Raw genomic sequence first — 17,054 nt, forward strand, 5'->3', positions numbered from 1 at the left:
GCACATTTTGTTTTTTCCAAACATCATTTGACACAAAGTCCACCTTAAGTAATACAATACTAGTGCCAGTTAGCAACATGCTGCCCTGACTGGGTAGCTTCATTTCAATTGAAGTGGTGCTGATCAAAATTGTGGTCACGGCTGGATAGAGAAGGCATGGACGATGCATTACAGCGACCTTAAGAGTCTGTTTTTTTGAAACAGTTTCGCGAATGTTAGCAGTCAGTCTCCATTAGCTTCAAGCTAAATACACAGGGCCGGCTCTTTCTGCATTCTGGAGTCACGTGGAAGAAATGCAGGAGGGGGGGGAAACATTTGGGAGCTCAAGAAACCTGTTGATGAGTACTTGAAATACAAAATACTCCTTTTGGGTGAAATGTTACCTGATTTGTATTTCTGGAAAGAACAAACAAACTCCCAGGGTTCGAAAAACACATGGAAGTATTCTTTTGTCATCGTACTCGTGATACTTCAGTAACGTTGAAGTCTTTCAGTCTGATCTACAAACTGGGAAGCATTAAGGCGCGAGTGCCGCTCAAACTGCTGGTAAAAGTCAGGGCGGAGTAGTTTGTTAAGAAGCGGTTAACGACTAACGGCTAACGCTAGTGTAATGGTCAGGTTTATGATGGCGGACGCTTATTACGTGGGTACCTGTGTGTCTGGAGAGTCCAACAGTGCATCAAATTATTATTTTTGTTGTTGACTGCAAGTCCTTTTGTTTCCTGTGATAATTTAGAGTTCCTTCACGCTATAATCAGTTGATTCTTTCATTGATAAAAGTTATTTAAACACGTTTATGATGCATTCCAGATGATTGGACTTCTTAAGAAAGGCATCAGAAGCAGGATAGATTGGTTTTCCTGGCGGCCAGTCAAAGTGGTTGCTGCCTAAAATATTCAGTAATTTCTGGCAATTTTCCTGATGGAAAATAAAGAAGACTCATGAAACTTGAATTTAAATATAACTTTTACACCAAAGTTAGCAGCATTATTAGAAATGACTGGAAATGATTGTTCATGTAAAAAGGACTCGTGCTCGTGGGGCTCATCCGCCTCCTGTTCATCGCTCTCTTTTGCTGCTACTGCTGGTTTTTGGTTCAGCATTCCTCAGAGATTAGCACTTGTCCCATTACACAATCATTTGAGCAGAAAATCAGTTCAGACTTTGAGTTGGGATGGGCGAGTTAGACCCCACACCCCTTGACCACCCACCGTCCGCGCTCTCTATGAACGCTCTCCCTCACTTGTAAGCTGCTCTGGATTAACGACACGTGTTATATATCTAGCTGTGTAACTCATAAACTTAAAAGCGTCTATCAGCTGCAGAAACAGGATAGAAGCTACAAGTGAGGGTTTGATCCTGGCGAGGTTGAGGTTTGTACTCGGTGAGCGTCGGTCTGCACTCTCCACCTTTGCCTTGTTATTTATGCTGCGGCAGCTTTGACAGCTCTGTGTTCAATCACTCATGAGGTGAAGTGTTTGTTGTTGCGCTGGGTAATTACACCGAGTTTCTCTCCCTATGTGGTCCGCAAACATCAAAGTTATTATCACAGATGGCCTGTCAGCCGTCACATCAGCTTCTCTTAATTGTGTTTTTAATCATGCCAAACTGACACTCCCACCTATGTTTTAATTTTCTGACTCCGCGAGGAGACTGGCCGCCGTATTTCTAATGTGTCGAGTGGACTCCACGCTCCTGTATCGCTGACCCTCATCTGAGCGCTGGCAGATGGGGGTGTGCTGCTCTGTCACAGGACTCCACTCTCATGCAGATATCATCATATATTTATCATCTCGCTTTACCTCCCTCCGTTCCAGCAGTGGCACGACCGAGATGCCTATCGGCTCTTTCTGGCCGTGAGATAACAGATGAAAAATGAAGACTTCCCTTGGTGTCAGAATAACTCAGTTCTTTCTGTGAGTCTGCACAGCGTCTGTGCTCTTTATGGCCTGACGCTGTGAGGCTCATCTGTGCACCGGAATGTGGCCCAGCTTGGTGCATTGTAGGTGGAATGAGAGTCAGCACCTTCAGGTCTGAGGCCGTGGTTTCTGGTGGTGGGTCAGGTTTTGTCCTCTGCAGGTTCAGCGTCCCTCTGTGGGAGGAGTTCAGGCCTCTGAGTCTGAATCCTTCAGTTTTCTGATCGATTGTGGTAGAGGGAAAAAAAGATATTAGCTTGCATGAAAAGAATTATTCCCCTCAAACAGAATGCAGCAGGGGTTTGTTACTTTTTAGTCCAGACCAGAAGTTAGCACCTCCATGGGTTCCTTCGTCTGTGCTGTGGTGAGCTAAAGTTTGAAGACTGGCACGTTTTGCTCATCATGATGATAATTAGTGAACACCACTTTGATTTCTGAAGCGTGAACGTGATCTAATCGTCATGGCTCCACAGACTCTGATCAAAGTGTAAACAACTGAGGGCTGTTTTTTTATTTTTAAATTAGTTTGAGGTGACGGCGCTCATGAGAGACGCGGTCGTCACTCTCATAGCAAAGTCACGTCCTGACTGGGGTCGTATGTGTGTTTGTCCGTCAAAGAGGAGATGGGACCTGGTGTGGGTGATGTGATGAGACTGCCGCACCTCTTATTTCGTGTGGGGGTCAATTCTCAAAAGGAGAATTGATTATCATTATTGTATTGTTCTTTTTGCTTCTGCTACTGCTGAAACGAACCATTAAATAAAACAGAAATATTGATTTTCAGCATCTACCCGCCCGGCGCTGCAGTAGGAGATGCTGGCTGGATGAAGTTTGCTCAAACTATGATACAGTTTGATACTCTTGGACGTATTCACACTGCCGTGATTGCTCGAGCTGAGTGAAACCACATGGTACTGCTTGGATGGTAAAAGCTCTGGGTGGGTCTTCATTCCTGACCCGTACCTGTACTCATCACCCCCGGAGAGGGAATCATCCGCAGATCGAATCAGCAAGTGTTCTCTTTATTGAGGGTCAGGAACCATGTCTGGTCCCGCCTCCTCTGACCAGAGCTTCAAGGCAGGTCAGGTACCTCGAGGAGACCCAGAGGAGACTCAGGACATGGAAAGAAACAGAAGCTCCTGTTTTTAGGCCTTGGAGCTCTTACTGCGGGATGTTAGGGGGTGAAAGACATTTGTTTCATGGTCACTCCAGCCTGCCCTCCTCCACGTCCCCTGAGGAAATGTGCACTGCCATGAGAGGAGTGGATGCCTCTCAGTAAGTTTGACCCTTTGACTCTCAGGAGGCCGTGTCAGCAATCGCGTCATCCTCAGCAGCGCAAATTACAGAAATTCAACTTTAAGCAGAAATATTGTTGGTGAATTCATGTTAATCTGTGGGTTTCAGTCTCTGGTGGAAATGTTGTGCGCCTTGGGGAAAGGTCAGGAGGTCACTGGTTTACTGAGACAGTAAACCTCCATAGTGAATTACCAGTAGTCCCAGTGCCCTGCAGCACAGAGCTGAAGATTAGGATCACCTGGAAATGAAACCTTCATTGACCTGTTGAACTGTGACTCCTGCAAACGAACGCTGAACCCTGATTGTGGGATCTGATCAGTGCTTTACTTTAGGGCCAAAATTGACAGTTTTTCATTCTATTTGTTTTTTTAGGCAATAAAATAGAACTTCCTCCCTCAATCGGATTACTTTTTGGCCATGATGTATAACATAGTCCCTAAATGCAGTGATTTTGACAGCATGAAATAAATCATGTTCCCTCCATTTAGGTTTTTATGTATTGACTCATTAATTCAGGGCCATGAGACCCCCCTCCCCCACTCCACCCCCCATGTAATTATTTTGAGGCCACATGATAGTAACTTAACTTGTTATGCTGAATTCCTGGGACCAACTCATACTTCATGGTTTCAAAACGACTCCACTGAAAGAGCAACTTACATGGCCACCAGTGAAGTAATTACATGGAGGGAGCAACTTAAACATTGTGGTCACAAGTTAAACCAGGGAGAGGATTATATTCTGTTTTTTAGCCTCAAAGTTACTAAATTGAGGGGGAAAATTGGTAAATTCTGTCCTCCCAAAAACTTTTTTAAAAGCCTGATTTTAGGATGCGAGGTGAAACGTCTTCGACAAAACTGAACCAGTCCAGTCGACCAGGACACGCACTTAGGAGCCATGATCTTGACTTTCTTATATTGGCCCTCTGTTTCAAAGATCTTTGAGTTGAAGCAGAATTTTTTTCAGCCTTGCCTTTAGTGCTTTTGTGAACGTGTTGTGCGATACGTAAGCGAAGATCTCTGGGAAAGTCAAGTACGGTCTGGTAAATGACCGATGAGGCCCTGGCAGCTCAGCCTGCATCGCTGCACCGTGGCCCTGGCCCAGATAAACTTCTTGATGAATGGAGGGATGGATGGTTTGCTGAGTGAAATGCCTGCATAAAAACTCTTTTCTTTCCTGTGCAACAAGACATTTGACCTACACATTTTCCCTTGTGGTTCCATGAATACATTTTTTTTTAAACTTTTGCATGCCAAGCACCAGGGGGAATTGAACCAACACCCTTGGCTGGGATCTCTTTTCTCTCTGGATACGATCACCAAAGTGAAAAATGACTTGTATAGAACATGCTGTGCTCCCCGTGCTGAGACTGCAGCCTCGTCAGATGCAGCTTTTTAGACACGCTTTGTTCATAAAAGGTTGCCTGTTCGGTCCATGACGCCGGTGTTGGCCTTGCAGGAAGTCGATCCAGAGCGCGACTGTAAATCAATTAAACGGAGCTGGCATTGAGGCTGGTTGGTCTGCACTGTTTCACTTCAGCCATCAAGGCAGAACTGAAACAGTGGACTTCTGGTTGACCCAGTTTTTGACCAGCAGAGGGAAAGAGTGTGTTTGTATTATGAAGTACAAAAGGGAGAAAGAATAATTGTTTAATTGATGTTCGCTTGTTATATCACACTTTGAATTTAATTTTTTGTTGGATTAAAGTGGTGAATCCTCAACTATCGCACACTATAAACGTGTGCGTGTGTGTGTGTGTGTGTGTGTGCGTGTGTGTGTGTGTGCGTGTGCGCTGCAAGGTGGATATCTCAATAAACACCATCTGGCGGAAAAGGCATGATACACAACCTGCTGAGGGACGGAAGAAAGGTGGACTGAGTGAGTCAGTAAATGCAGAATCAAAGCACAGGATTTTCTTTTTCTTTTTTTTTCTTTTTTTTTTAGAAATGAGCACATTAATAAAGAATTTATAGAAAGTCAGTTTAAAAAAAAGAAAGTTAACGAGGGGCCAGTAAAGAATATGTGCAGCAATAAAGCAAATCCTATCTCATTTTTTCATGCTTCATTTGGGGTTGGTGCCAAATTTTGGCTCTGATCCTCCACGAGGTGGCTCTTTGTCAGAAAGTGTAGCAGTACCACTGAATACTACGAAGAAAAAAACCATCTCCCCCAAAGGTGACTGTCAGATCTGTGCTAAACTTTGCCCATACAATCAATAGATCAAAATATTGGTCATGGTCACAACGGCCTCATGACACATTCGTTTGAGTTAGCAGTAATGTGAAGTTACTGAGTAAAACTGAGTGTCAGTCAGATTCTGGCCTGAATCGCAGGAACGGGGCCTCTTTCTCCCCTCACATTGCTGCATTGCTGCATTGCTGCTTTTTTTTTTCTTGCGCTTTGTAGCCGTGAATATAAATTATTGCCAGGAAGATGTATTACTGCCCTTTCACGTTGGCAGAAATGCATATATTATGACTTTACTTCATTTTCATACTCCACAGCGGACGCTCACATCTGGATAGCACATATGTAGAGTTTGTGTGGGACCTTTAAGAAGAGCTGCAGAGCGGTTAGATGGAGGGGGTGTAGGACTGAGCCCTTAGACCTGGACGGAGGTGGACCATCCTGGTCCCTGATCTTCATGTCGGTGGCAGGTTTTGATGAAGTGCTTGAATGAGGCCAGTAGTTAACGCTTGTTTCACGGATGTGACCAAGTTGAGTTGGATAAATGATGTCAATAAATAGCATATTCATGACATGTGAGGTGTTTACTGTGTCTGACGAATGTCGGTTGCTGAAAAGTGGCGAAACGGGACTGCATTGTTGGTGAGAGCGGGTGGTGCAGAACGAGACTGGTCCTGTCGGCTGGAAAAAACAATCTGAAACTGTAAAGTTTTTTTTTTTTTAATTGGACAGAGTTTTTGTAATCTCAAAAAAGTTTAAAAAAAAATCCTGTCAACTTTTGATTTGAAGTAATTGATCAAACGGAATAAATGATGTGAACTCAGTCGTTTTTAATAATTTTTAAATGAATAATTCATGTACACGGAGTCAACTTGGAATATTTAATGTGATAGTTTACTTTAGGGTAATCAATTTGATACTTTTACAAGTTACGCAAATTCTGTCCCAACCAAAAGTAATAACCATCAAGTCATATATATTCTGCATTATTACTGCATCACCTGCAACTATGGTTGTGTCAGCAGGACAGGAATCAGTCCAGGACAAATAAATAACATCGAAATATTCCTGAAGTCGGATTTGTTGCTTTGGTGGTGATGAAGAGAAAATATTTTATCCCTCTTTGTTATTTCCTCTTTTTTCGATTTTAAAACTATAACCATTTTAGTTCATCCACTCAAACCAGAATTAGACTTTACATGTGGTTTGATTACTTACAGCATTACTTCACTGCAACTGCTTAAAAATGCAAAGGTAGAAGGTGGTTCATTAATAACCCCCCCCCCCCCTCCACACACACACACACACACACACACACACACCTACAGGGACATCAGATGTGAGAGGATGATGCCAAGAGACATCATCTCTGCCACCAGTCACAATCAGACCAGGAGTGTCTGACGGATCATCTGAGATATCACATGTGGCAGCTGGAGACGCGATCCATAGCTCTGCGTGCTGTGGCATCCACACCTGACATTAAACATCTTCCTCCTCTCTGTCTCCGTCCCAGGTGGCGATGAGGGACAGGACTTTGACATCCAGAGGAACACAGGAACCATCTCCATCGCCCGGCGGCTGGATGCAGCTCGGCGCTCCAACTACAACCTCACGGTACAAGTGAGCGATGGTCACCAGAGTGCCACCACACAGGTGAGTAATGTGGAGCACCACTGGGGTACCTGACAGCTGGGGTTGAGCCTGTTTCCATGTCATTGAACTTCCCTTACATCCAAGCATTGGTTACCTTACACCTTACATTGGTTGGATAAATCTCCTCACAAAGCGTAGCAGCTTACTGAGCATGAGCACAGCTGGCTACATCTCGTTAGCCTCCACTAGCTTGAATGCCGACTAACGAGGTGATCGTGCGACTGTAAATGGGCATCTCGTATGTGATCAGACTGAGTGGCTCAAATTGTTACGGTGAAGTGAGTATTTTCCCAAGTGTTAAGCAACCATTTTTACAGCCAGAGCAGTAATGACAGAGAAGTCTATGGCGGAGGCCATGATGGAACGCTCTACTCTGCAGCATTACATGGAGGCCACATCCAGGCGATTCAGCTTTAGAAACATCGCAGGATGGGAGAATGCAGAACATCACACAATGAAGCTCGTGATTCCAGTGTATTAATTTTTTTTTTTTTTAAATTTGTTTCCTAAACCCGGTGTATTGCATCTCTACAGGCCTACATCCGAGTGCTGGACATGAATGAACATCGTCCAGTCTTCCTGAAGCCGCTCTACGAGGTGAGGCACGATGAAGAGCCAGGACGGTAGAAGCTTGATGTGACACAGGAGGCTCCGAGTTGTACAGCACACCTGGAAATTACATCAGGAAAGCCTTTTGTGACTCCAGAAGGAGCTACACAACTTGATGATGCTTCAGTCAGCGTTGTTTTGGGCTACCAGTTTGACAGTTGCTGAAATTGTGTGTGTGTGGGAGGTGGGGGGGTGGGGGTGGGGGTGGAGAGAAGTGAGGATAACCTGTGAAGCTTGAAAACATTTATTTACTTTTTGCTTCTTTCACAATGAAAGGGGGAAGTTCTACTTTGGGCCATCATGCATGTGACAAATGCCATACTTGTAGTTACGCTGTTTGGCTAGCATATCAAACTGGCATCAACCAATAAGCTCTTACCCAAGTCTCCAGCAGAAGTTCATTCTGAGTTCTATGGTTGGCTGGTCTGACAAAGAAAGTCTGCACGAAATGCAGAAAATTATACCTCTCCATTTTTGTATGGCTTGAACAAAGGGTTTTCTTTATGGTGACAAAATCTCAGATTCAGTTTGATTAATCTGTTCAGTTTTTGTACGGAAACCAGGAAGCTCCCTCCTAGACATTTAAACCCCTTGCAGACATCATTTACTCAGACTATCAGGGATTTGGACAAACCGTACAAGGCAGCTGCGTCACTGTTGTTTCCTTAATCACAGTAATCAATGTCCTCTTCCATCTTGTTTGTCTTGCCCTCAAAATGTTATTTGTCTTGCGTCAGGCCATGTGAATAGAAAAACATGTTCAGACTCAAATGTCAGGCTCAAATCCATCCATTTTTCAGACCCCACTCTTATTTTTCCACGACACTGAATAACTTCCCTCGTGTCCTTCTCTGCTGCTGTGTGATTAAGGTGAGGGTTCCTGAGGACACCTCTCCGTGGAAAGACATCCTGCAGATCAGTGCAGAGGATGCTGACGCCAACAGCAAGCTGGTGTACTCCATCCACAGCAGCCTTCATCCAGAGAGCTCCAGCCTTTTCCATCTGGACCCAAAGAGTGGCGTCCTGGTGATGAAGGAGGCGCTGGATTATGAGATGATCTCCATTCACACGCTCATCGTCATGGTAATGCATGACCTCTGGCATGACCTTTTGAACCGGGTGACGTGAATATGATCTGTTGCTGTCGTCTGAGGAGATCCCTTGCATTGTGGAACAGTTGATTATGTCCAGGAAGCTGATGACGCAAACGGAAGTGTCTTGCTAATTAGCGACACGGCTGCACGCAGGATGCACAGACGACAGTCAGAGCTTTAATTAGATAGGAGCTTAATTCTTCTGCCGTTGAGGAACCTCTCCATCAAATCTCTTCCTTGGCAAATGGAGTTCATGAAAAATCAAATTTCCGTTACTCATTCCATTTTTTATGAAGACTTATTTGGATTGCTTCAAACATTTTCACATATTCCACATGGAATGCTGCTCAAAGGACTTTCTATGCTTCGTTGTTTATTTTCATCAATTGTCGTCCTCTATTATTTTCGTAGTTATTTCAATTATTTGTTTTCATGGCTGTACTTGTAACTGGAGCACCTAATCACTATTGTTTTAGATGTGCTCTTCAGTGAATCAGAAGAAAAATAACTGTTTACAATTAACATGACTTACAAAAGTCTTAATACTTCTTAAAGGAGTAAAGTAACACCGTATCATGTAGAATAAGGAGAAAAAAATTAACATAATGAGGGCAGCTATGGATTTTTTTTTTTTAATTTTATCTGATCTGGAAAGCATTTGATCAGGTAAAAACTCAAACCAAATTTTGTTGCCCCATCCACAGGTGCGTGACCAGGAGATCCCAGTAAAGAGGAACTTCGTGAAGGTAGTAATTCATGTGGAGGACTGCAACGACCACTCACCTGCCTTCCTCAGCCCCCGCTATGAAGCCAGCATCTCCAACCTGGCTCCTATAGGCTCCGAGGTCATGCGGGTCAAGGCCCTGGACAAGGATACAGGCAGCAACGCTGACCTCATTTACACCCTACATTCTGGTGAGTGCAAAGGGATGAGTTTTATCTGTATTCATGTCTCTTTGTTGAGCTCCACTCTGCTTGACATTCATTCTGTTTCCCATATTCACACCTGGGAGCTGCCACCGTCCTCTACTACTGACCGCTGAGAGGCACCCTGTGCAACCACAGCCATCAATTGACAGGCATTGAACAGCTCCACTGAGGCGGAGAGTTCAAGGACACGACGATGATACCTGAGAGAGGGCAAAGTGGTTCTCAATTTCCCTCCCAGCAGTGCCTTTCTGTTTGGGATTTCCTGGCCTCATTCTTGTTTCCATTATCATGTTACCTCTTTGCCTGGAGCAGAAACATCTTCACCTTCTGCTAAATGTGTGAACAACTTAACAAAATCACATACCACTACCTTCCCTTGCAACTGTGTGTAATTTATCTGGGATATGTAGCTGCTGTATGATCAAAGCAGTAGGACCATGTGCAGCAGAAGCGTACATTATGCCTGCTCTTTGTTGTATACTGCAAAGACCTTGCAGAACTAAAACTTAAATGAAAAAGGGGCTTTCAAACCAAATGGTAAAAGGCTTTTTATATATGCGGAATCAACAAACTGGCACTTTTATTCGATAAAACTATGCTGATTAATAAGGTGTAATCATGTGATAAGACAAGTTTGCAACAGAAGGGGACAAAATGGCAATTGCCGCTAGCAAGGTAGCTTTAGCCAGCAATAATTGATGCTTGTCCTGTCATGCCTGTACGTGGTACAGGTTTGAAATGCTAACCCTCAGGTACTGTGACGGTACACAGCTGTGGTCACAGTCTTCTCTGTCAAAATCTGAACAGAGGTGTCATGGATGTTTGATGCTTCTCAAATGGTCCTCAAATACTCCTCAAATAGTCATAATCAGTGATTAAAATCAGCTGGTGCACTTCCAAACAGGCACGCTGGATACTTGACATACCTTTGGGGCTTAACGCCGTCTGATGTTCAGGTGGACCAACTCCTCTACGGCTCAGTCATTTTCAAGTTGTTTCTTACGTTGGGGGTTTCAGGACAAAATAAGTCTCCTTCTTGACATGAAACAAGCATGGCTAATTTAGAGAATGTCTGCCTCCCTCCTGATCCTATCACTGTTTCCTTTCCCTCTGCATGCAGGCAATATCGACCACATCTTCTCCATAGATCCAGAGCTGGGCACCATCAGCGTGGCCAAACCTTTGGACCTTCAGCCTCAGGATCAGTTTCATTTAACAGTGAAAGCAGTTGACCAGGGCTTCCCTCAGCGCAGTGATATCTGCTCCGTCCATGTCCACGTCCGCATCTCCGTCCATACCCCACCCACCTTCCCCTCAGATGAGTTTTTAACAGAAATCAGTGAATCAAGTGGATTTGGAACATCAGTGGTCACCATCTCAGCCTCAAGCCTCGCTGCAGTGCATTATGGTATTGAAAGTGGCGATCCAGATGGAACGTTTCATATAAATCAATATACTGGCTTGATATCAGTTCAAAAGCACCTTGATTTTGAGAACTGTGCCTCCTACAAACTCAAAGTTACAGCTTCCACTACAGCTGGTGCCTTGTCCACGATAGTCGTTTATATCTATGTGATTGACGAGAATGACAACGCCCCCGTTTTTCAGCAGGAGGAATACCTCGGCCATATTGGTGAGTCAGCAAACATAAATAGCATGGTGATGGGGGAAAGAAACATTCCTCTGGTCATCCAGGCTTCAGATCAAGACAGAGATTCAAATTCTCTGCTGATGTATCAGATCCTCGAACCAGAGGCCATGAAAGTCTTCCAGATACACCCAAGCATGGGTACAATCTCTCTTATTACACCAATTGACTTTGAAGCCAAGGCCGAGTATCACTTCACTGTGCAGGTGAAGGACTCAGGAGAACCATCGCTGTACGCAGCAGAGCCTGCCAGGGTCACTGTTCATGTCTTGGACCTGAATGACTGCCCACCACGATTCACCACCTCAGTGTATGAGCCATCCATCATCTTCCCAGCTGTAAAAGATACAGAAGTTGTACAAGTTATGGCCCATGATCCTGACTCGGCAGTGACATACAGCATCACCGAGGGGAATCTTCACAATGCCTTTTCAATCCACCCCAACAGTGGTGTCATCACCATAAGCAATGTGTCTGAATTCAAGCCGTCATACCAGCTGGTCGTCCAAGCCTCTGATGGCCTTTACAAAGACTCAGCTATCGTCAAAGTTTACATAACAAACATAACATTGAGTGACCTTGGATTTGAGCAAAAAGTGTATTCAGCAAGCGTGACAGAAAACCTAAAGTCAGTTAAAACTTTGGCTGCACTCAAAGCAACAGGGTGTTATTTAAATGAGCCTCTCTTATATTCAGTGGTAAACCCAATGGGGAGGTTTGCAATATCCCCAACATCTGGCATACTTGAAACAACAGGAATCCCATTTGACAGAGAGGAGAAAGATGTGTATGACATAGTGGTAAAGTTACAAGACATGAGAACACCATCAAGGACAGCAACAACCCTGGTCAGAGTTTTTATAGATGATGTCAACGACAACTCGCCTCAGTTTCTAAATTTGCCCTTTTCAATGATGATAAATGAAGATTCAGATCCGGGAGATGTCTTGTATCAAGCGACGGCCATCGACAGAGATCTGGGAGAAAATGGATCCATCATGTACACACTTGAAGAGGACTACGATCTCTTCAGGATTGATCCAGACGTGGGTGATGTGTCCCTTCAAAGGCCTCTTGATTTTGAGGCTCTGAATAAGTATGTGTTGACAGTCCTGGCCGTCGACGAGGGTAACCCCAGCCACAGAACAGAGGCACAGCTTAGTATTCAAGTCCGGAATCGTACCAACCCGGTTTTCCAGACTCTTCTGTACCCACTGAAAGTCCCTGAAAATGTTCCTCCATTTACCACCATCTTACACGTACAAGCAAGAAATCCAGAAGGCTATCGGCTCATTTACAATCTTGAAGAAGAAAATGCCTCAAAGCACTTTCATATTGATTTCAAAACTGGTGTATTGACTGTCACCAACCCACTTGACTATGAAAGTCAAACGATGCATGTGCTTACAGTCCGAGCTACCGATTCTGTGACCGGTGCTTTTTCAGAGGCCTCTATTGAAATAGAAGTGGAAGATGTGAACGATAATGTGCCAGTTTTCTCAAAATCTAAGTACACGGCCAACATTGCTGAAGGCCTCCCCATTGGCTCTTCAGTGGTACAGCTCCATGCCTCTGATATGGACTCCGGCAGGAATAAAGATCTGACTTTCCATATGGTGAGAACGGAGGGGAACGAGACTGATTTCTTTGGGATAGACTCCCAGAGTGGGTTGATCGTCACAAAACAGGTGCTGGACCATGAAAGCACAAACCACTTCAATTTGAAAGTCAAAGTCGTTGACAATGGGACCGTTCCCTTCAGCAGCGAGGCCTTCGTCTTTGTGAACGTCACTGATGTCAATGACAATCCTCCAAACTTTGTCAGCTCTCATTTTGAAGCCACACTAGATGAAATGGCAAAGTGCGGCCACATAGTCATCAAAATCCAAGCCTCAGACCCAGACGCCGGCGATGTGAATAACCTCAAATACAAAATACTCTCAGGGAACGAAGGTCGGTACTTCAACATTAACGAATCTTCAGGGATCATCTCCTTTTCTAATGTGTGTAGGAGGAATCTTGATCCTTACTACAACCTGACAGTGGCGGTGTCTGACGGTGTATTTCAGAAGAGTGCACCAGTCAATATTGACATGATAAACAGCAACCGGCACAGTCCATACTTCAAACAAAACATCTATGAAGCAGAGCTGGCTGAAAACGCAGAGGCAGGAACTCGTGTGATCCGACTAGCAGCAATTGACCCTGACGACGGGCCGTATGGCAGTGTCGACTATACCATCATCAACAAACTCGCTGATGAAAAATTTGCCATTGACAATAATGGGCAGATTGTAACAACTCAACCACTAGACAGAGAAAACCCCGCCCAGAGAGTCATAGCCATTAAAGTTATGGCAAAAGATGGAGGCGGAAAAGTGGCGTTTTGCACTGTCAAGATAATTCTCACAGACGACAACGATAACATGCCTCAGTTCAAAGCCTCAGAGTACCAGGTTTCAATTCAGTCAACCGTGAATAAAGGCTCCCCTGTTATTCAAATCATGGCTTACGATGCTGACGACGGCAAAAACGCTGATATCACCTACACTGTAGATGAAGCTGAGGAGGTGGCAGAAGACATAATCGAGATCAACCCGTTCACCGGAGTTGTGAGTGTCAAAGAGAGTCTTGTCGGGATGGAAAACAAAATCTTCAACTTCAAGGTCAAGGCTCGTGATGGTAGCCTTCCTTTCTACAACTCCACTGTCCCTGTTCAGGTCAAGGTGGTTCCCCCCGATGTTCCTCTTCCAAAGTTCTCTGAGCCTCTCTATACCTTCTCAGCCGCTGAGGACACTCCTATTGGGACAGAGATAGGCTCTGTAAAGGCAGACTCTGACATGCCCCTCATTTACAGCCTGGTCAATGGGAACACAGTTGAAAGCAATAAGGACAAAGTGTTTAGCTTGGACAAAGAAAGTGGAACTTTGCTGCTGCAGAAGACCATTGATCATGAAAAGACAAAATGGTACCAGATAGATGTGGTTGCTCAGGGCAACCACAATGGGACGGACGTGGCTTCGCTGGTGTCAGTCAGCATCCAGGTCCAGGATGTAAATGATAACCAGCCGATATTTGATGCAAACCCATACAGAGCCTTCCTGGCTGAGAACATGCCTGCTGGAACCACCGTCATTCAGGTGAGATAAAGAAAAACACACAGTTCAAACAGGATCATAACACATCATAAAGCCACACTCCAAAAAAAAAAACATTCTTACAACGTCCATGAAGGAGAAACAAAACCGCTGAAATCCTCCATTTTGAAGTCTAAATAAAGTGTGATTTCAAACAAGTGGCGAAAGAAGACTACAAATGATTTGAGTAACAAACTCTAGCACCAGTGCAGAAAGTAATCCTCATTGCTTAAAATGGTGAAGGTCATCTGCATGGACCTGACGCACAAGTCTTAAGTGTTTTAATGCATCCTGGATGAACATTTCTAAACAAAGAAAAACAAGATGTGATTTTTGTTTTATGTAACCTGGTGACAAGTAGTATTTTAATACTTCCAAGTGGAATAGAAATGTAAAATGACCTTCAAATGCATGTCTTGACATGGCGTCTAGGTCACTGCCAACGACCCGGATACAGATACCAACGGTCTTGTGACCTACAGCTTAGAGACGCTACCTGATGACGTCCTGGGTGACATCTCAGAGGTGTTCTCCATCGATGGCCAGACCGGCTGGATCACCACTGTACGGGGGACGGACTGCGAGACGACCAGGGTCTACAGGTTCAATGTGCTTGCCACTGACCATGGAGGCGATGCCAAGCTGTCATCCAGCGTTCTGGTGGAAGTGACGGTGACGGACGAGAACGACAATCCGCCAAAGTTCTCCGATGAAGTGTACCACGGCTCGGTGGTGGAGAACAGCAGCCCCGGTGAAGTCATCATTTCCATGACGACCACAGATGCCGATGTGTCGCTGGAGAACCGCCTAGTGACGTGCTACATCACAGGTGTGTTTAAAAGTTCTATTTTTTGTGTGTCTGGCTGTGTTCAGGGAAAAGTGTGTATGATTTAGGCATCAACTTGTGCCAAATGTGTACAAGTCATCGACACACTTGTGACCAAGTGTGTGTGTTTTTGTGTGTGTGTGTGTGTGTGTGTGCGTGTATTTATCAGTCAGATGAGCATCCCATTGAAGATTTGTTATACTGTGCGATTTATCAAGACATTAATGAGGTGAAATTAAATCTTTGCTAATCGCCCTCAACTGAGTCACAATATTATGTTATTCAGGCTCAGATTAATCACAAAGAGCAGCAAGATGACAAGCACACAAGACATGAATACCAACTGCATGCCCTGCAGCGAACAACAACAACAAAGCCTTGAATTAATGCAAATCCTCCATTTTTCTCCAGACAGTCAACCCCGCATCGTTCTAAAGGAGCTCGCTGTCAAAACACTGTGTTTTGGAAAGTGTAACAGGAATATTTGCAGTGGAATTATTTATAAATGGTTGGGTTTAGCTGATGCTGACGCTGGCCTGTCAAAAGAAACAAACACATGTTTCCCACATGCAGTGTGAATGGTGCAAAGACAGCATTTTACTTATTCAGGAGTGTGTGTCACAAACAAAGCTGCCTTGGCCCACAAAATTCAAAAATCATTACTGTGATATGCAATTGTTTATGGGGGGTTGTTGCCACGATTTTATCAACACTGACATCTGGAGTCCAAATCTCCTCTCCTCAACCCAAAGGTGCTTAAATTAACACAAACATCTCCGATTCTTCATTTAGTGCTTTATGTATTTGTTTAATGGTTCAATTAAAGAAGCTTTTTTTTCTCTTAAATGATGATCTAGCTGCTCTCTCATAATAGAATAATGGCAAAAAAACAAACAAACTGCAGAATGGAATGTCTAAATGCTGCAGTGCATTATGTTTTTATATCAATGAACATCCCTCACACTCAAACAAGCTAACACAATGCTCGATAAACTCATCACTGCCAAGTAAATCTTTGCATTTCACAGTATATGGAGTCTTTGCATGGGCGGATTGATACTGTGCGTGTTTTTCAGGCAGATCTGGCTCCTTCTCGCGAGCCCTTTACTAACTTTTATGTGGATAAATACTGTGATTTAATTGTGTGGCTTTTTGAGCCCAGTTTATGCAACATACAGTATTTGCATCGAGACAGTTGCTCTTCAACGCTCTAAAACCTGTCAGTTTGCTCGGCCTTAACTAGATGAGTCAGTGTTACCACTGGTGACTTGACAAGCTCTCAGGTGGCTTGAACTGGCTTGAGCAGCACTGAGACAGGGCAGCCTGCAGCACAAATTCATCAGACTAGTGTTTCACCGATGCAAGACTAGTCCTGAAGACAGGACTAGTCTTGCAACTTGAGGCCTCCTGGAGGCTGAAGACCGTGATGGCAGTGGCGACATCCTCATGCCACCTGTCTAACAGTGGCTGACTAATTGTTACACAATTTGTTAACACAAATATGCTCAAGGCCATTATCACAAAATAACAATTAATCTGACAATACCCAGGTGAGTCAGACGAGTGGTAAAATACCCCCACAATGGAGAACTGGAAATTCAGAATGACAAATTATGAATTATTCCTCAGAAACCAAGTAGCATTGGCTCTCACTATCAAAGAAGGTAGTGCATCAAATGTGAAAACTGGGAATTAAAAAATGTAATTAGCACATTGCTGGAGAGAAGCTGCGTTTAGCTTTGGTTGCCGAGTGCT

General features: G+C 44.2%; 1 protein-coding gene across 3 annotated transcripts in view; it reads left to right on the top strand.

The window, feature by feature from the left end:
• Positions 1–17,054, top strand: part of fat2 (FAT atypical cadherin 2) — a 101,236-nt gene that overhangs the window by 30,471 nt on the left and 53,711 nt on the right. For all 3 annotated transcript variants that reach the window (XR_015118971.1, XM_086222332.1, XM_086222334.1), the window contains exons 7-12: positions 6,916–7,055; positions 7,590–7,652; positions 8,535–8,747; positions 9,463–9,673; positions 10,809–14,476; positions 14,906–15,302. Coding sequence is in view for 2 of the 3 variants with exons in the window: in XM_086222332.1 (XP_086078458.1) it covers positions 6,916–7,055; positions 7,590–7,652; positions 8,535–8,747; positions 9,463–9,673; positions 10,809–14,476; positions 14,906–15,302 (4,692 nt within the window). In the remaining variant the exon portion in view is untranslated. The remainder of the gene's footprint in view (positions 1–6,915; positions 7,056–7,589; positions 7,653–8,534; positions 8,748–9,462; positions 9,674–10,808; positions 14,477–14,905; positions 15,303–17,054) is intronic.

The sequence above is a fragment of the Aulostomus chinensis genome, chromosome 13 (assembly GCF_037954235.1).
Source record: "Aulostomus chinensis isolate RoL2024-O1b breed Wild chromosome 13, RoL_Achi_v1.0, whole genome shotgun sequence".
Classification (NCBI taxonomy): Eukaryota; Metazoa; Chordata; class Actinopteri; order Syngnathiformes; family Aulostomidae; genus Aulostomus; species Aulostomus chinensis.